Source organism: Bufo gargarizans, chromosome 8 (genome assembly GCF_014858855.1).
Source record: "Bufo gargarizans isolate SCDJY-AF-19 chromosome 8, ASM1485885v1, whole genome shotgun sequence".
In the NCBI taxonomy this organism is placed as follows: Eukaryota; Metazoa; Chordata; class Amphibia; order Anura; family Bufonidae; genus Bufo; species Bufo gargarizans.
The window spans coordinates 152,857,162-152,878,714 of record NC_058087.1 but is presented as its reverse complement, the minus strand read 5'-3'; the positions used below and the strand labels follow the sequence as shown (position 1 = coordinate 152,878,714).

The 21,553-nt window shown below is 44.4% G+C and overlaps 1 protein-coding gene across 1 annotated transcript in view; it reads left to right on the top strand.

Moving 5' to 3' along the window:
• CIITA (class II major histocompatibility complex transactivator) overlaps positions 1 to 10,463 on the top strand; it is a gene marked incomplete at its 3' end in the record, with an annotated part of 58,939 nt that extends 48,476 nt beyond the window's left edge. Inside the window, exons 16-19 of the mRNA XM_044303353.1 lie at positions 2,504 to 2,596; positions 4,936 to 5,019; positions 8,065 to 8,148; positions 10,427 to 10,463. Coding sequence (XP_044159288.1) covers positions 2,504 to 2,596; positions 4,936 to 5,019; positions 8,065 to 8,148; positions 10,427 to 10,463 — 298 coding nt within the window. The remainder of the gene's footprint in view (positions 1 to 2,503; positions 2,597 to 4,935; positions 5,020 to 8,064; positions 8,149 to 10,426) is intronic.
• Between the last annotated feature and the right edge of the window lie 11,090 nt (positions 10,464 to 21,553).

The window sequence follows — 21,553 nt, the reverse complement described above, 5'->3', positions numbered from 1 at the left end:
GTGGAAATCTGTGCTTTGGTCTGATGAGTCCAAATTTGAGATCTTTGGTTCCAACCACCGTGTCTTTGTGCGACGCAGAAAAGGTGAACGGATGGACTCTACATGCCTGGTTCCCACCGTGAAGCATGGAGGAGGAGGAGTGATGGTGTGGGGGTGCTTTGCTGGTGACACTGTTGGGGATTTATTCAAAATTGAAGGCATACTGAACCAGCATGGCTACCACAGCATCTTGCAGCGGCATGCTATTCCATCCGGTTTGCGTTTAGTTGGACCATCATTTATTTTTCAACAGGACAACCTCCAGGCTGTGTAAGGGCTATTTGACCATGAAGGAGAGTAATGGGGTGCTGCGCCAGATGACCTGGCCTTCACAGTCACCGGACCTGAACCCAATCGAGATGGTTTGGGGTGAGCTGGACCGCAGAGTGAAGGCAAAAGGGCCAACAAGTGCTAAGCATCTCTGGGAACTCCTTCAAGGCTGTTGGAAGACCATTTCAGGTGACTACCTCTTGAAGCTCATCAAGATAATGCCAAGAGTGTGCAAAGCAGTAATCAAAGCAAAAGGTGGCTACTTTGAAGAACCTAGAATATGACCTATTTTCAGTTGTTTCACACTTTTTTGTTATGTATATAATTCCACATGTGTTAATTCATAGTTTTGATGCCTTCAGTGTGAATCTACAATTTTTATAGTCATGAAAATAAAGAAAACTCTTTGAATGCGAAGGTGTGTCCAAACTTTTGGTCTGTACTGTATATGTGTATATATATATATATATATATATATATATATATATCAGCAGTGTGTAGGCACCTTGACTCTGCCCATCAAGTAGGAAAAGTCATATATGGCTTTAAAATAGATCACCTTAGTAACATATAAATACCCAATGATGTGTTCATCTTAGGCTACATTCACATGGCTGTATCTGTTTTGTTGTCCGCAAACCGCAGATGTGCAAAATACAGATACTGGGCGTGTGCATCTCACTTTCCGAGAGCCCTATTAAAGAAATGCCTATTCCTGTTCGCAAAACAGACAAGAATAGGACATGTTATATCATTTATGGAACGGCCACACCAATGCAGACAGCACAAGAATAACATCCGTGTGCTGTTTGGATTTTTTATGGCCCTATAGAAATAAATGGGTCCGCATGCAATCCGCAAAAAATACAAATCCGAAGAGACCAAAAATACGACCATGTGAATGTAGCCTAATTCATAAGTACTGTTCCCTCCCGGACAATAGGCAGTAGTCCACTAAAAGATCCAAGAAGACAAAATGAGGCAGCACTCCAAGTAAAGTGAAAAGGTGGTGGACCCGTTTATTCCCAAGGCAACATTTCAGCCCAGCACAATGAGGCTTGACACCACCTTTTCACTTTACTTGGAGTGCTGCCTATTTTGTGTCTATATATATATATATATATATATACATACATACACATACACAGTGCAGCTGTATGGAAGAGTTGCATAGGACACAAGCCAGTTAATCTTCCTTTGAATACAGACATACGCTTAGTCACAAACTTACGTCTGGAACCTAGTTTCCTTAGGGAGGCACTTACACTGTCCTCATGCTGTATTTTTAATGGGAATGTTTCATTAGAAAATTACCTATTGTTTAAATCAGGGATGCTAAACCTGTGGCCCTCCAGCTGTTGTAAAACTACAACTCCCACCATGCCATTCTGTAGGCTGATAGCTGTAGCCTGTCCAGGAATGATAGGAGTTGTAGTTTTGCAACAGCTGGAGGGCCGCAGGTTGAGCAGGTGTAAATCAATTTTTTTAATGTTTTTAATATTTTTTCGAATTTCTGGTGATGTTATTCTAAATTCTCAATTTTAAACAAATTCTAAAATCCTTCAGTTGTAGTACTGGCCACTAGGCCAAACAATGTGTCATATTTATCCTACTGCTCCTGCTGCTGTTTGCTGTATGGAATAATGTCAACACTTCCTGGTCTATAGAGATAACTATTTAACAGTCATCTAATTATCATCATAGACAGGACTGGCAGATAATAACACCTCTAATGAGATAACACAGGAACCACCATTCACAATCGGGTTACAGCTTATCTACTCCCTCCCTGTATAATGACCTCTCCACCGGTCATAGAGGATGCCTTAAAAACTCTCCCATAGAAGTCAATGAGGTCTGCTCCTCTCTATGTGTCTATGGACCATGTAAGGCATATCTCTAAATGATGTTAACAGGAGCTCAGAAGTCAAGATGTCCACTCCCATAATCATGGTCAGAAAATAAAAAAGAATTAGAAAAGAGGACTGTATCTGGTATCAGCATCTGGTTTTAATATGTAAGAAAAATACAGGTGACCCCTTTATATGTGCCGCCGGTGTACTCTGAAGAGTCTTAATGGTGCTCAGATGTCACTCATTTACAGTAAGAGATGACATGAGGCAGTGGCAGACTACTGAATGTGATGTAATCGTAGCCTTTATCTGATCGGTTAATCACGATACTTCCTATACAGTTTAAACAACCTGACAGAGAATCACATTGGCGATAAAGGAGTGGAGAAGCTGGCAGAGACCTTTGCAGAGCTGCAGTACCTACAGACCCTGGAGTAAGTATTAGGGAATCATTAATACATTTCCGGAAGTGTGCTGATATTTACAGAAACACCGAGAAGGAATGTTGATTTGGGCTTTTGGCCAGTTGTTGTTAAATGCCAGACATTTTGAAGGCCATCCAAAGTTATGATCATCCAGTTTAGTGTATGCCGTGCTAGTAGAAATGTTATTTTTTTTCAAACTGATTACATATTATTTTGCTAAGGCTAGTTTCACATGAATGCTGGGAATTGGCCGGACAAAAACCACTGCGTGCCTCGGTCTCTGTCCGTCTGATTCTCTGCATATTTGCCGGGTAGTGGTCGGATCTGTGCCAGACCCCATTATAGTCAATGAGTTCTGGCAGGCAGAAGGCAGTGTCCGGTAATGCCGGATCCGGAGGACTCCGGCAGGCTGTTCTCTTCCGGCTCTGCTGCCTATGTTAAACTAGCCTGCAGACACCCTGCATCTGTTACATGGATACGCCTATAGAACTAGATATTCCTTGTATTTTTATCTGTTCTGGACATGCCCAGATTTACAGGAACCCAGGATGCAGGTTGTGAAAGTCATTAATGGAAGTCCCAGTTCTGGCTTAATAACGAAAACAGGATTTCTATGTAAAGAGACCCGGTGCAGGGTCATAAAATGTACTGTGAGATTCTGGTCGGCCCAGCAAGTCCTACTGTTGAGTCATTGGATCTCAACTGTACATGCTGCCCTTTTATTGTCTTCCCATGTGTCCACATGACTTTGCAGCTTAGCTCAATCTCCTAAGGGAGTCTGTCAGCAGTTCTGACCCTGCAGAAATGTTGACAAAACTAGATTGGGGTCGGGCCAAAGTGGGTAATCATGTCTTTATGTCAGCTTTTATCATCAGTAGGACTATTTTGCCAGGTGCCGCTCCCGCCAGTGCCCAGGAGGCATTTTCTCACAATAAACTGCTGATTGAGAACTGAGCTGATTCATAACCCAAATACCTTCTTCTGCTCTGCTGTAGAAGCCAGCCAGGTGACAGCTGACAGTCAGAGAAGAGGAGAGGCACTGTAAAGCAGCTCAAGACAGACAGCACTTTATGGTGGGGGCTTGCAGGTGTGTGCACTTTACTGGCAAAGTAAAAAATAATTTTCTCAGTTATGCTGATAATAAAAGCTGCCATGATTACCCACCGCACCGCAACCCCTACCTAGCTCTGTTAGCAGTTTTGCAGGGTCAACAGACTCCTTTTTAATAGCAAATATAACCTGTGGACAAAATTGGTGGGTGCTGTTTCTGTAAGATAGCAGTCCTGGTTTTCTAAAATTGTACAATCCCTTTTATCCTCCCTCTACGCAAGTGCTTTATATCCCCGTCTAAAGAGTCCAATATCACTCTTCCTGAGAGTATGGGGGCAGACAGTTTAGGTTCGTAAGGCTAACCTCCGGCACTCCAGCTGTGGTAAAACTACAACTCCCAAGATGTACTTCCTTGGCTGCTCTCGGAACTCCACAGAAATGAATGGAGCATGCTGGGAGTCATAGTTTTACCACAGCTGGAGTGGCGGAGGTTAGCCATCACAGGTTTAGGTTACAAGGCCCCTTTACAAGGGCCGACTGACAAGGCAATTAACAGGAACAAACTGAGTAACTGCCTGCTAGTCAGCAGAGGTGAGAGCTGCATTTACATGCAGCAATCGTCTCCTCTGCATGGGGACGAGCAATCGCTCATCTGTATACAAGTTCATTGTTTCTGGGTAGCAGACCGCTGCCTTGAAATTATGATTTTGGGTGCCACATCAACAATGCTTTCACCCAATGCTTGTGCATTCATCGAGTGATCAGTGGCACATTTTTATGGGCAAATCCCAGGGGCGTTCCCCATAATCGTACTGATAATTTGCCCATATAAAAGGGCCTTTATGGTTGAAATAATTGACTAGGGTCTTGACCCTCTCTTGCCCCTCAGGTTGGCAGCGTGCATTTGGTATCTCCCCATCACACATGGAACAAGTTCCGTTCCATTGTATGTGCTGTGGTTGTTTGCTCACACATAGAGCAGCCTATAAAGATGTATTATATAGTATGTCACCCATTAAAGTTGTTTGACCAAAAGCAAGTCCTGCACAGCAACGTACTACAGGCTGCCATAAACTGCAGCTTCTGGTGGGAATAAGATGTGGAAGCTGAAGTCCTCGCCTTCTATGTGGAGCGTTCTCAGGCCAGTAGTAACACTGTATTAGGGAGTTGCACTTTGAGCTGTTGAATTCAGCATTGAGTGCACCAGCCCAAAAACTCCCAGTCCTAAATCTCTCCAAAATATTTTACATCGTCCATCGTATAAGTAAGAAATCTAACAGCCCTTATGTTTTACGCAGTCTATCACAGAACAATATTTCTAGTGTGGGAGCAAAGAAACTAGCAGCTGCTCTTCCATCGCTGCGCTCATTACAGACACTGAGGTAAGTGCAGAATGGATGCACATGAACTGCCATACTGAATGGTCGCCTCTGTATGATTCAATGTGAAACTGTAAAATCATATTTGTATACATGCCGTTATCTGCTACAACGTATTTCCCGTACTCTTCTTTCAGAATGATCTCATATCATAAGACCTTACTATAAATTATAACCAGATTTACAAACTGTTTAACAGACGGGTATTTCTTTTGGGGGATTATCATCTTTACAGCTGCAGGGTAGAATAATGACCGCTTGCAAAGCAATGCATCGTCATGCCAATAGGAGGTAGTATGTGCATGATGAACGAACATTCATTAGATTGGACATGAGGTAACTATAGCGATGAAGCATTGAGTCCTATCTAAGTACCAGTAACAGACTAGGATTGATGCCCTGCATGGCCACACCAACAGCAAACTGGCATGGTATGGGACAGAGGTGGATTGACCATAGACCCTACAGGGAATTTTCCAGGTGGGCTGATGCCTATAAGTCCACCCGAGCCCTCCTCACTGCTGCTGGCCGTGTACATACTCCTGGGGGAATTATAGGAGTCATTATTAGTAACTCCAAGATATATATCCTTAAAATACCCTTAAAAATAAAATTATTTACACATTATTAGGAGAAGTCCAGGCAGCATACTGGGTTGGTGCTTTGGCCCACATCTCACCTCCTAAGGTGGACAGAACGTGGCAGCTGTTGATGGCCACCACAGAAGGACAAGCTTCTGGGGAGGTATTTTGTGCTGCACTGTGGTATTTGGTTCTGTGGGATGGTATTCTGGGCTGCACTGTGGTATTTGGTTCTGTGGGATGGTATTTTGGGTTGCACTGTGGTATTTGGTTCTGTGGGATGGTATTCTGGGCTGCACTGTGGTATTTGGTTCTGTGGGATGGTATTTTGGGTTGCACTGTGGTATTTGGTTCTGTGGAATGGTATTTTGGGTTGCACTGTGGTATTTGGTTCTGTGGAATGGTATTTTGGGTTGCACTGTGGTATTTGGTTCTGTGGAATGGTATTTTGGGTTGCACTGTGGTATTTGGTTCTGTGGAATGGTATTTTGGGTTGCACTGTGGTATTTGGTTCTGTGGGATTGTATTTTGGGCTGCACTGTGGTATTTGGTTCTGTGGGATGGTATTCTGGGCTGCACTGTGGTATTTGGTTCTGTGGGATGGTATTCTGTGCCACTTCCAGGGCCACGTTAAGATCTCAGTACGCCCTGGTATGGGATGCTCCAAACAGGGCAGGCTGTATATTGTTTTCTACTATATAGTGTATATGTACAAACTGAAAAGAATGGTGTGGTATTAAACAGGCAGGAAATGCTCAAACCCACATGCAGTTGTGCATATATATATATATATATATATATATATATACACAGGGGTGCAAATCCTGCACTTGTGGCCCGTTACTAATGACGATCCCCAGCACAAATACATACAGTGGAGGATGACCGCAGCGGACCACAAGTACCACAATAGACATCCTACACAAGAAGCAATTATGTGGATGTGATAATCAATATAACAATATGACAAAATAATAGCAAAGACAGGTGCACTCTGCGGTCTTACTAAACCCTCAGACTGATTTTAAAATTGAGACATTAGCCAACATGTCCTACTAGGAGGACATGTCTGAGCCCAAGCACCGCGCCAAGGTTTCTCAAGTAGCTCGGGATCTAACACTCACCTACCTGAGCCGTATGGGCAATACCAGGAGCCAGTGGGCAAATTACAGGAGCATGAGGTCCGACTCACAGACAACTCACCAGTTACCTCCAGCATGGAACCATGCTAGCAATGGGAGGAGGGAGGAGTCTGCAAGTCCCACTCAAGACTGGCTGATATGGCCCAGGCCTCGCAGGTGCACCTAAATGTAGCCTGTAGATGGAAAACAGGCTCATTTAAATTGGAGTTTATACACCTCCAGGCATCTCTATATACAAACTGAAAAGAATGGTGTGGTATTAAACAGGCAGGAAATGCTCAAAACCACATGCAGTTGTGCATATATATACAGGGCAGCTAATCCTGCACTTGTGGCCCGTTGCTAATGACGATCCCCAGCAAAAATGCATACGGTGGAGGATGACCGCAGCGAACCACAAGTACCACAATAGACATCCTACACAAGAAGCAATTATGTGGATGTGATAATCAATATAACAATATAACAAAATAATAGCAAAGACAGGTGCACTCTGCGGTCTTACTAAACCCTCAAACTGATTTTAAAATTGAGAGATTAGCCAACATGTCCTACGGTGTATATAGTGTATATGCCACACTAGTTTGCAATTCAATCTTTATTTTACCAGTGGTATATTCTCAAGTTATTTCATGACATTTATTGCTGTTTGAAACGTTACGGGCCCATTCGGTGCCCTTTGTCAAGCTGATTGACCGGTCCTCATGTTTCCACGCCGTGGAAACATGAGGACCGGTCAATCAGCTTGACAAAGGGCACCGAATGGGCCCGAAACGTTGCAAACAGCAATAAATGTCATGAAATAACTTGAGAATATACCACTGGTAAAATAAAGATTGAATTGCAAACTACATTGGTGTGCTGTCTCTGAAAAACTCATTTAAAGCCATAATCTCACTCCGCGGGTGGAAGGAGGCACCAGGAGACGAGCACCCACAAAAGCCACTCAAGACGTGTGCTGAGGTGTCAGTATAACTAAGAAGTATATGCCACACTAGTCACAGCAGCACTAATGGCCGCTGCTTAAAACCGAGCATATTTCCACCTGACATTTCATTGGGGAAAACTGGACACAAAGACAATTTCCAATAGGACATATAGCATTAAAAACATCTGAATGGCCGCTTAGACCGGTCCAGTCTGCCATAGAGGCAGTGGTTTGCAGAGCGTCTCTCTTCTGAATGCTTACACCGCCCCCCCCCCCCCCCCCAGGACATCCATATGTCCGATCTTTAAGGTACATCCAAGCATCCTCAGCAGTAATTGACTTATGCTTGGTTTAAAGATTAATATGAGGATGTTTCTGTTCTTTTTCTCATTTTCAGCCTATTTAATAACAATATCTGTGACATGGGAGCTGAAGAACTGGCCAGTATACTTCCTGATATGACATCGCTCGAGGCATTACAGTAAGTACAAAGGCACAAATACCTGCATCATTCCTGCCATTTTCTCAGTAGACAAGGATATTCCATTAGGTCCGATCGGTGGGACTCCAACTGCTGTGACTTCTGTGGCAGAGATGCTAGGAAAATAGCGCACTTTGGTGGAGGTTAATCAAGACTGGAGCTTTCTGCGCATGTCTTGATATCCCCTGCGCTGCCTGAGGATGCGCCCAATTTACGCTTCATCATAAATTAGGCGCATCCCCCTGCATTCTGCGCGCCTGACCAGAAATCTATGACCGCTCACAGCTGCCGTAGATTTCTGTCTTCATTTACCCCAGATACATGTGTTGCTGCAGATGGCCATGCCCTCTTGGCCGCCCTTGCCACACTCCCTTTTAGAAAAGTGGCGAGGACGACGAAAAAGGGGAAATGCGACAATAAAAAAAAAAAGTTGCAGTTAAAAAGTCGCACCTGTAATTCTGAATGCCACTTTTCGGGCGTAAAAGGAATGATAAATGTCCCTCTTTGTCTTCTGTAATTTCTTTTTTGCAATTTCTTGAGGCCGCATGGTGGGTATATTATTGTATAGTCAGGGGCAGAATACACAGCATCTGGACAACGCTGATCAGAGCCATAGGGCTGCTGCCAATTCATGCCGGCAATCAGTGCCTAAGGACCATGGGATGTGCCATATGACTCCGCAGGACAAGGACATGCTTTCCTGTTCGCCCGCCTGTTTGGTGCTTTGTGACTGATTATTAGGTGTAATTGTACCCATTAGCACATTAGGACATCACATTGACATCATTACTTCAGTAACTCTGTCAAAGTGACACATTTTGCAGAGACAACCGTTATCAGAAAGCAGCCAAGTTCCCCTAAAGCAGGCATGCTCAACCTGCGGCCCTCCAGCTGTTGTAAAACTACAACTCCCACAATGCCCTGCTGTAGGCTGATAGCTGTAGGCTGTTTGGGCATGCTGGGAGTTGTAGTTTTGCAACAGCTGGAGGGCCTCAGGTTGAGCATGCCTGCTCTAAAGCAATCATTGCAAATTGCTGACTTTGCCAGATATTCCCCTGCAGCGACCTCTATAGGGAAAATGTAGTATTACACGGTGGCCATTTAGATGAGGTTTCCCCTGCCAGAAGCCCTTCTTACAGACCGGTTCCTTGCCATTTGAGGGACCCCACATAGCATGTCCTTTTGCCTCAATAGGGTATATGGACTGGGGTTAATGGCCGCTTTAAGGCTATAACAACTTAATGTAATCTGGAATGATGGCAGACTGCATCCCGGGTGTCATCAACATAAATATCTGCACAACCCCATTAGTCAGTGAAAGGAAACTTCTGCTTCTGGGAGAAGGGAAGTTAAAGACGTTTTCTGAAATAATTACAAAAGCTTTGGAAAGTACCTCAGTGCTGTCCATGATATGAAACCACGGTTCACAATTTTTCTTGTTTATCCCTTTCTGTGTAGCGCACTTACATTCTTGAAGGGCTTTTTGTGGGTGCGGTCAAGCTAGCGGTGCCAAGCTAACAAACTCTATGGGCTCATGCCCACAAACCTAAGGGTTCCATGCCCGTATTGCAGACCGCAAATGGCGGGTCTGCAATATATACAGGCATTGGCTGTGTGCAGTCCGTGCTGCGGATGCGGACCCACGAACATAAGGGCTCCGCGCTGAGGACAGCAAACAGCGGTCTGCAATGCACGGGTACTGACCATGTGTACTCCGTGCTGCAGATGCCGAGCCACTGACTTGAATGGGTCCCTCATCCGCAAGATACAGCCAAATATAGGACATGTCCTATCTTTTGCGGAGCGGAGGCACTGATCGAAAGCCCATGGAAATACTAAGAAGTGCTTCCGTTGGCTTTCGGATCCGTACCTCATCACCACAATAAATAAGACATGTCCTATCTTTTGCCGTATATGGAGGATCACAAACCCATTCAAGCCAGTGGCTCGCCATCTGCAGCACGGAGTACACACAGCCAGTACCCGTGCATTGCGGACTGCTGTTTGCTGTCCTCAGCACGGAGCCCTTATGTTCGTGGGCATGAGCCCTACTTCACATGATTTCCCTCACAGACTGAGCTGGCACTCACCCTTCTTCTCCTGCTTCATCAGCATAGGAAGCAGTTGACCGGCCCTCTTAGATCATCCCATCTGTCCCTTTCTCCTTGCAGACTGACACTTCCTATTAGGCTACATGCACACGACTGTATGTGTTTTGTGGTCTGCCCAAAAAAAAATGGATGATACCCGTATGCCATTATTTTTTTTTTGTTTGCAGATCCATTGTAACAATGCCTAAAACGGACAAGAATAGGACGTGCTCTATTTTTTTTTGCGGGGCTACGGAACGGACATACGGATGTGGATAGTACACAGTATGCTGTCAGCATTTTTTGCAGACCTATTGAAATGAATAAGTCCGCATCCTATCCACAAAAAAAACGGAACGGACACGGAAACAAACAACGTTCGTGTGCATGTAGCCTTATAGAATGAGCAGCTGATGTCTGCAGCAATCTCCTGCAAATTGCTGCTGGAAAAACGTGTCAGGCAGCGGCTGCAGCCGTCAGCAGTTATACACTTAGATTGTGAGCCCCAATAGGGACAGTTGGATGCTAATGTCTGTAAAGTGCTGTGGAATATAGTAGCGCTATATAAGTGCATAAAATATTAATAATAATACACTTAAAGAGGTTCTCCGGGCTCTCCTATATTGAGGACCTATCTTCAGGATAGGTCATCAATATCAGATCGTCCGGAGTGCGCACGTGCCGTCTCCTTTCTCTCTTCCTGCTTCTATGTATATGGCAAAGCAGCAGTGAACAGGAAGAGAATCTGCGAGTGTGCTCTGTCACAGCCATCAGCTGCAGATCGCATTTGTCAGTCGGAAACAGATGTGACAGCCACCCGGAAACAATAGTAAATGTGCTGGCCGGAGACGTAGAGCGGTGAGGCAGGGTTGATGAAGACAAAGCTCCCCTGGCTGTGACATGTGAGTAAAGAAGTATGGCAGGCGGTACAGTATGTGACATCCCGAACTTCTGGGTTTGGTAAATGGGCGAATACGAGATGTCACAGAAGCAGGAAATAAAGTCCGCGACAGCATTTCAGAGCCATAACCTAGCCAGATCATGCATTAGTAAATCTTTAAAGGATATGGAAACCTTTGTAAAAAAATAAAATAAAATTATACAAATTTTTGTGGAGAAAATAATTTCTTCAATTGGTTCTGTTTATTTTCCAATTGGCTCTCAGTGAATTTACGGAGAATCCGCGCACTGTCTCACTCCCTCCTCTACCCCCCCTTTTAAGGATGGCAGAGCGGTGCAGACTGTCAGTTGTAACATACAGCTGCTCTGCTGTAGCAGCCGCCCAATGGTTAATAGGTTAATGTGGGGAACATGCCCCCAACCCCATGCCCCCTGTTCAGTATGGCTGTCTGTGACCCCCGCCCCCCGAATGGCATCGCAGCGGTTCTGCATTCCTCCTGACAACCCCCTTCTCTCCCGTTGAGGCTGGACACATAAATCCCTTCCTTCCCAGTACAGGTCGCCGAGCTGTGCAAGTAGCCATCCCCCCTCCTCCCCCTTTTCTGGCTTTCAGAAAATAGAAACACAAAAACATGATTTTTTTTTTAAAAAAATGCTTTTATTGTGTAAAAAAATTAAATAAAAAAATGCACATATTAGGCATCACTATGTCCATAACAACCTGCTCTATAAAAATAGCATGTGATTCAACCCGTCTGGCGAACGACGTAAAAAAATAAAATAAAAAATGTGCCAAAAAATCCATTTTTTTATCACCTTACATTAAAAAAAAAAGTGTAAAACCAAGCGATCAAAAATGCATATGTGCCCCAAAATGGTACCAATCAAACAGTCATCTCATCCCACAAAAAATGAGACCCTACATAAGATAATCGCCTAAAAAATATAAAAAATATGTCTTTTAGAAAATGGAAAGACAAAAACATGATTTGTTTCAAAAAATCTTTTATTGTGTAAATCCAAAATAAAATAAAAAAATAGACATATTAGGTATCGCCACGTCATTACGACCTGCTCTATAAAAGTATCACATTATCTAGGTGCAAAAAACGAAATGGCTGCACACCGTTATATACACAAACAATAGACATAAGAAATGGGGTCATTCTAGATAAAAGTGGTACAATACCGACTATAAATGAGTAATGGAAGCTCTTAGCGCACATACGTGTCGGGCCCATCTACCAGGCGTCAAGGTGGCTTCCGCAGATGGGTCCCTAACTCTAAATATACTGCCTCACTTTGGACTTACTTAAGCCTACAATATTCAGGGCAGTGTAGGAACCAGCTACAAACGTACTCTGCTCAGAAGTCCCAGGTAGATGGGCGTGTTCAGTCTAAGGCCTCATGCACACGACAGTATTTTTTCACGGTCCGCAAAAACGGGGTCCGTAGGTCCGTGATCCGTGACCGTTTTTTCGTCCGTTGGGTCTTCGTAGATTTTTGGAGGATCCACGGACATGAATTACAATGCAAGTCAATGGGGACGGATCCATTTGATGTTGACACAATATGGTGCAATTTCAAACGGATCCGTCCCCATTGACTTTCAATGTAAAGTCAGGAGTCCCTTTTATACCATCGGATCAGAGTTTTCTCCAATCCGATGGTATATTTTAACTTGAAGCGTCCCCATCACCATGGGAACGCCTCTATGTTAGAATATACTGTCGGATATGAGTTAGATCGTGAAAACTCATATCCGACAGTATATTCTAACACAGAGGCGTTCCCATGGTGATGGGGACGCTTCTAGTTAGAATATACTACAAACTTTGTACATGACTGCCCCCTGCTGCCTGGCAGCACCCGATCTCTTACAGGGGGCCGTGATCAGCACAATTAACCCCTCAGGTGCCGCACCTGAAGGGGTTAATTGTACTATCATATCCCCCTGTAAGAGATCAGGGCTGCCAGGCAGCAGGGGGCAGTCATGTACAAAGTTTGTAGTATATTCTAACTAGAAGCGTCCCCATCACCATGGGAACGCCTCTGTGTTAGAATATACTGTCGGATATGAGTTTTCACGATCTAACTCATATCCGACAGTATATTCTAACATAGAGGCGTTCCCATGGTGATGGGACGCTTCAAGTTAAAATATACCATCGGATTGGAGAAAACTCTGATCCGATGGTATAAAAGGGACTCCTGACTTTACATTGAAAGTCAATGGGGACGGATCCGTTTGAAATTGCACCATATTGTGTCAACATCAAATGGATCCGTCCCCATTGACTTGCATTGTAATTCATGTCCGTGGATCCTCCAAAAATCTGAAGACCCAACGGACGAAAAAACGGTCACGGATCACGGACCTACGGACCCGTTTTTGCGGACCGTGAAAAAATACTGTCGTGTGCATGAGGCCTTAGACTGAACACGCCCATCTACCTGGGACTTCTGAGCAGAGTACGTTTGTAGCTGGTTCCTACACTGCCCTGAATATTGTAGGCTTAAGTAAGTCCAAAGTGAGGCAGTATTTAGAGTTAGGGACCCATCTGCGGAAGCCACCTTGACGCCTGGTAGATGGGCCCGACACGTATGTGCGCTAAGAGCTTCCATTACTCATTTATAGTCGGTATTGTACCACTTTTATCTAGAATGACCCCATTTTTATGTCTATTGTTTGTGTATATAACGGTGTGCAGCCATTTCGTTTTTTGCACCTAGATAATGTGATACTTTTATAGAGCAGGTCGTAATGACGTGGCGATACCTAATATGTCTATTTTTTTTATTTTATTTGGATTTACACAATAAAAGATTTTTTGAAACAAATCATGTTTTTGTCTTTCCATTTTCTAAAAGACATATTTTTATATTTTTTAGGCGATTATCTTATGTAGGGTCTCATTTTTTGTGGGATGAGATGACTGTTTGATTGGTACCATTTTGGGGCACATATGCATTTTTGATCGCTTGGTTTTACACTTTTTTTTTAATGTAAGGTGATAAAAAATGGATTTTTTGGCACATTTTTTATTTATTTTTTACGTCGTTCGCCAGACGGGTTGAATCACATGCTATTTTTATAGAGCAGGTTGTTATGGACATAGTGATGCCTAATATGTGCATTTTTTTATTTAATTTTTTTACACAATAAAAGCATTTTTTTAAAAAAAAATCATGTTTTTGTGTTTCTATTTTCTGAAAGCCAGAAAAGGGGGAGGAGGGGGGATGGCTACTTGCACAGCTCGGCGACCTGTACTGGGAAGGAAGGGATTTATGTGTCCAGCCTCAACGGGAGAGAAGGGGGTTGTCAGGAGGAATGCAGAACCGCTGCGATGCCATTCGGGGGGCGGGGGTCACAGACAGCCATACTGAACAGGGGGCATGGGGTTGGGGGCATGTTCCCCACATTAACCTATTAACCATTGGGCGGCTGCTACAGCAGAGCAGCTGTATGTTACAACTGACAGTCTGCACCGCTCTGCCATCCTTAAAAGGGGGGGTAGAGGAGGGAGTGAGACAGTGCGCGGATTCTCCGTAAATTCACTGAGAGCCAATTGGAAAATAAACAGAACCAATTGAAGAAATTATTTTCTCCACAAAAATTTGTATAATTTTATTTTATTTTTTTACAAAGGTTTCCATATCCTTTAAAGATTTACTAATGCATGATCTGGCTAGGTTATGGCTCTGAAATGCTGTCGCGGACTTTATTTCCTGCTTCTGTGACATCTCGTATTCGCCCATTTACCAAACCCAGAAGTTCGGGATGTCACATACTGTACCGCCTGCCATACTTCTTTACTCACATGTCACAGCCAGGGGAGCTTTGTCTTCATCAACCCTGCCTCACCGCTCTACGTCTCCGGCCAGCACATTTACTATTGTTTCCGGGTGGCTGTCACATCTGTTTCCGACTGACAAATGCGATCTGCAGCTGATGGCTGTGACAGAGCACACTCGCAGATTCTCTTCCTGTTCACTGCTGCTTTGCCATATACATAGAAGCAGGAAGAGAGAAAGGAGACGGCACGTGCGCACTCCGGACGATCTGATATTGATGACCTATCCTGAAGATAGGTCCTCAATATAGGAGAGCCCGGAGAACCTCTTTAAGTGTATTATTATTAATATTTTATGCACTTATATAGCGCTACTATATTCCACAGCACTTTACAGACATTAGCATCCAACTGTCCCTATTGGGGCTCACAATCTAAGTGTATAACTGCTGACGGCTGCAGCCAGCTGCCTGACACGTTTTTCCAGCAGCAATTTGCAGGAGATTGCTGCAGACATCAGCTGCTCATTCTATAAGGCTACATGCACACGAACGTTGTTTGTTTCCGTGTCCGTTCCGTTTTTTTTGTGGATAGGATGCGGACTTATTCATTTCAATAGGTCTGCAAAAAATGCTGACAGCATACTGTGTACTATCCACATCCGTATGTCCGTTCCGTAGCCCCGCAAAAAAAAATAGAGCACGTCCTATTCTTGTCCGTTTTAGGCATTGTTACAATGGATCTGCAAACAAAAAAAAATAATGGCATACGGGTATCATCCATTTTTTTTGGGCAGACCAAACACATACAGTCGTGTGCATGTAGCCTAATAGGAAGTGTCAGTCTGCAAGGAGAAAGGGACAGATGGGATGATCTAAGAGGGCCGGTCAACTGCTTCCTATGCTGATGAAGCAGGAGAAGAAGGGTGAGTGCCAGCTCAGTCTGTGAGGGAAATCATGTGAAGTAGGGCTCATGCCCACGAACATAAGGGCTCCGTGCTGAGGACAGCAAACAGCAGTCGCAATGCACGGTACTGGCTGTGTGTACTCCGTGCTGCAGATGGCGAGCCACTGGCTTGAATGGGTTTGTGATCCTCCATATACGGCAAAAGATAGGACATGTCTTATTTATTGTGGTGATGAGGTACGGATCCGAAAGCCAACGGAAGCACTTCTTAGTATTTCCATGGGCTTTCGATCAGTGCCTCCGCTCCGCAAAAGATAGGACATGTCCTATATTTGGCTGTATCTTGCGGATGAGGGACCCATTCAAGTCAGTGGCTCGGCATCTGCAGCACGGAGTACACATGGTCAGTACCCGTGCATTGCAGACCGTTGTTTGCTGTCCTCAGCGCGGAGCCCTTATGTTCGTGGGTCCGCATCCGCAGCACGGACTGCACACAGCCAATGCCTGTATATATTGCAGACCCGCCATTTGCAGTCTGCAATACGGGCATGGAACCCTTAGGTTTGTGGGCATGAGCCCATAGAGTTTGTTAGCTTGGCACCGCTAGCTTGACCGCACCCACAAAAAGCCCTTCAAGAATGTAAGTGCGCTACACAGAAAGGGATAAACAAGAAAAACTGTGAACCGTGGTTTCATATCATGGACAGCACTGAGGTACTTTCCAAAGCTTTTGTAATTATTTCAGAAAACGTCTTTAACTTCCCTTCTCCCAGAAGCAGAAGTTTCCTTTCACTGACTAATGGGGTTGTGCAGATATTTATGTTGATGACACCCGGGATGCAGTCTGCCATCATTCCAGATTACATTAAGTTGTTATAGCCTTAAAGCGGCCATTAACCCCAGTCCATATACCCTATTGAGGTAAAAGGACATGCTATGTGGGGTCCCTCAAATGGCAAGGAACCGGTCTGTAAGAAGGGCTTCTGGCAGGGGAAACCTCATCTAAATGGCCACCGTGTAATACTACATTTTCCCTATAGAGGTCGCTGCAGGGGAATATCTGGCAAAGTCAGCAATTTGCAATGATTGCTTTAGAGCAGGCATGCTCAACCTGCGGCCCTCCAGCTGTTGCAAAACTACAACTCCCAGCATGCCCAAACAGCCTACAGCTATCAGCCTACAGCAGGGCATTGTGGGAGTTGTAGTTTTACAACAGCTGGAGGGCCGCAGGTTGAGCATGCCTGCTTTAGGGGAACTTGGCTGCTTTCTGATAACGGTTGTCTCTGCAAAATGTGTCACTTTGACAGAGTTACTGAAGTAATGATGTCAATGTGATGTCCTAATGTGCTAATGGGTACAATTACACCTAATAATCAGTCACAAAGCACCAAACAGGCGGGCGAACAGGAAAGCATGTCCTTGTCCTGCGGAGTCATATGGCACATCCCATGGTCCTTAGGCACTGATTGCCGGCATGAATTGGCAGCAGCCCTATGGCTCTGATCAGCGTTGTCCAGATGCTGTGTATTCTGCCCCTGACTATACAATAATATACCCACCATGCGGCCTCAAGAAATTGCAAAAAAGAAATTACAGAAGACAAAGAGGGACATTTATCATTCCTTTTACGCCCGAAAAGTGGCATTCAGAATTACAGGTGCGACTTTTTAACTGCAACTTTTTTTTTTTATTGTCGCATTTCCCCTTTTTCGTCGTCCTCGCCACTTTTCTAAAAGGGAGTGTGGCAAGGGCGGCCAAGAGGGCATGGCCATCTGCAGCAACACATGTATCTGGGGTAAATGAAGACAGAAATCTACGGCAGCTGTGAGCGGTCATAGATTTCTGGTCAGGCGCGCAGAATGCAGGGGGATGCGCCTAATTTATGATGAAGCGTAAATTGGGCGCATCCTCAGGCAGCGCAGGGGATATCAAGACATGCGCAGAAAGCTCCAGTCTTGATTAACCTCCACCAAAGTGCGCTATTTTCCTAGCATCTCTGCCACAGAAGTCACAGCAGTTGGAGTCCCACCGATCGGACCTAATGGAATATCCTTGTCTACTGAGAAAATGGCAGGAATGATGCAGGTATTTGTGCCTTTGTACTTACTGTAATGCCTCGAGCGATGTCATATCAGGAAGTATACTGGCCAGTTCTTCAGCTCCCATGTCACAGATATTGTTATTAAATAGGCTGAAAATGAGAAAAAGAACAGAAACATCCTCATATTAATCTTTAAACCAAGCATAAGTCAATTACTGCTGAGGATGCTTGGATGTACCTTAAAGATCGGACATATGGATGTCCTGGGGGGGGGGGGGGGCGGTGTAAGCATTCAGAAGAGAGACGCTCTGCAAACCACTGCCTCTATGGCAGACTGGACCGGTCTAAGCGGCCATTCAGATGTTTTAATGCTATATGTCCTATTGGAAATTGTCTTTGTGTCCAGTTTTCCCCAATGAAATGTCAGGTGGAAATATGCTCGGTTTTAAGCAGCGGCCATTAGTGCTGCTGTGACTAGTGTGGCATATATTCTTAGTTATACTGACACCTCAGCACACGTTGAGTGGCTTTTGGGGTGCTCGTCTCCTGGTGCCTCCTTCCACCCGCGGAGTGAGATTATGGCTTTAAATGAGTTTTTCAGAGACAGCACACCAATGTAGTTTGCAATTCAATCTTTATTTTACCAGTGGTATATTCTCAAGTTATTTCATGACATTTATTGCTGTTTGCAACGTTTCGGGCCCATTCGGTGCCCTTTGTCAAGCTGATTGACCGGTCCTCATGTTTCCACGGCGTGGAAACATGAGGACCGGTCAATCAGCTTGACAAAGGGCACCGAATGGGCCCGTAACGTTTCAAACAGCAATAAATGTCATGAAATAACTTGAGAATATACCACTGGTAAAATAAAGATTGAATTGCAAACTAGGTGGCATATCACTATATACACCGTAGGACATGTTGGCTAATCTCTCAATTTAAAATCAGTTTGAGGGTTTAGTAAGACCGCAGAGTGCACCTGTCTTTGCTATTATTTTGTTATATTGTTATATTGATTATCACATCCACATAATTGCTTCTTGTGTAGGATGTCTATTGTGTACTTGTGGTTCGCTGCGGTCATCCTCCACCGTATGCATTTTTGCTGGGGATCGTCATTAGCAACGGGCCACAAGTGCAGGATTAGCTGCCCTGTATTATATGCACAACTGCATGTGGTTTTGAGCATTTCCTGCCTGTTTAATACCACACCATTCTTTTCAGTTTGTATATATAGAGATGCCTGGAGGTGTATAAACTCCAATTTAAATGAGCCTGTTTTCCATCTACAGGCCACATTTAGGTGCACCTGCGAGGCCTGGGCCATATCAGCCAGTCTTGAGTGGGACTTGCAGACTCCTCCCTCCTCCCATTGCTAGCATGGTTCCATGCTGGAGGTAACTGGTGAGTTGTCTGTGAGTCGGACTCATGCTCCTGTAATTTGCCCACTGGCTCCTGGTATTGCCCATATGGCACAGGTAGGTGAGTGTTAGGTCCCGAGCTACTTGAGAAACCTTGGCGCGGTGCTTGGGCTCAGACATGTCCTCCTAGTAGGACATGTTGGCTAATGTCTCAATTTTAAAATCAGTCTGAGGGTTTAGTAAGACCGCAGAGTGCACCTGTCTTTGCTATTATTTTGTCATTGTTATATTGATTATCACATCCACATAATTGCTTCTTGTGTAGGATGTCTATTGTGGTACTTGTGGTCCGCTGCGGTCATCCTCCACTGTATGTATTTGTGCTGGGGATCGTCATTAGTAACGGGCCACAAGTGCAGGATTTGCACCCCTGTGTATATATATATATATATATATATATATGCACAACTGCATGTGGGTTTGAGCATTTCCTGCCTGTTTAATACCACACCATTCTTTTCAGTTTGTACATATACACTATATAGTAGAAAACAATATACAGCCTGCCCTGTTTGGAGCATCCCATACCAGGGCGTACTGAGATCTTAACGTGGCCCTGGAAGTGGCACAGAATACCATCCACAGAACCAAATACCACAGTGCAGCCCAGAATACCATCCCACAGAACCAAATACCACAGTGCAGCCCAAAATACATCCCACAGAACCAAATACCACAGTGCAACCCAAAATACCATTCCACAGAACCAAATACCACAGTGCAACCCAAAATACCATTCCACAGAACCAAATACCACAGTGCAACCCAAAATACCATTCCACAGAACCAAATACCACAGTGCAACCCAAATACCATTCCACAGAACCAAATACCACAGTGCAACCCAAATACCATCCCACAGAACCAAATACCACAGTGCAGCCCAGAATACCATCCCACAGAACCAAATACCACAGTGCAGCACAAAATACCTCCCCAGAAGCTTGTCCTTCTGTGGTGGCCATCAACAGCTGCCACGTTCTGTCCACCTTAGGAGGTGAGATGTGGGCCAAAGCACCAACCCAGTATGCTGCCTGGACTTCTCCTAATAATGTGTAAATAATTTTATTTTTAAGGGTATTTTAAGGATATAATCTTGGAGTTACTAATAATGACTCCTATAATTCCCCCAGGAGTATGTACACGGCCAGCAGCAGTGAGGAGGGCTCGGGTGGACTTATAGGCATCAGCCCACCTGGAAAATTCCCTGTAGGGTCTATGGTCAATCCACCTCTGTCCCATACCATGCCAGTTTGCTGTTGGTGTGGCCATGCAGGGCATCAATCCTAGTCTGTTACTGGTACTTAGATAGGACTCAATGCTTCATCGCTATAGTTACCTCATGTCCAATCTAATGAATGTTCGTTCATCATGCACATACTACCTCCTATTGGCATGACGATGCATTGCTTTGCAAGCGGTCATTATCTACCCTGCAGCTGTAAAGATGATAATCCCCCAAAAGAAATACCCGTCTGTTAAACAGTTTGTAAATCTGGTTATAATTTATAGTAAGGTCTTATGATATGAGATCATTCTGAAAGAAGAGTACGGGAAATACGTTGTAGCAGATAACGGCATGTATACAAATATGATTTTACAGTTTCACATTGAATCATACAGAGGCGACCATTCAGTATGGCAGTTCATGTGCATCCATTCTGCACTTACCTCAGTGTCTGTAATGAGCGCAGCGATGGAAGAGCAGCTGCTAGTTTCTTTGCTCCCACACTAGAAATATTGTTCTGTGATAGACTGCGTAAAACATAAGGGCTGTTAGATTTCTTACTTATACGATGGACGATGTAAAATATTTTGGAGAGATTTAGGACTGGGAGTTTTTGGGCTGGTGCACTCAATGCTGAATTCAACAGCTCAAAGTGCAACTCCCTAATACAGTGTACTAGGCCTGAGAACGCTCCACATAGAAGGCGAGGACTTCAGCTTCCACATCTTATTCCCACCAGAAGCTGCAGTTTATGGCAGCCTGTAGTACGTTGCTGTGCAGGACTTGCTTTTGGTCAAACAACTTTAATGGGTGACATATATAATACATCTTTATAGGCTGCTCTATGTGTGAGCAAACAACCACAGCACATACAATGGAACGGAACTTGTTCCATGTGTGATGGGGAGATACCAAATGCACGCTGCCAACCTGAGGGGCAAGAGAGGGTCAAGACCCTAGTCAATTATTTCAACCATAAAGGCCCTTTATATGGGCAAATTATCAGTACGATTATGGGGAACGCC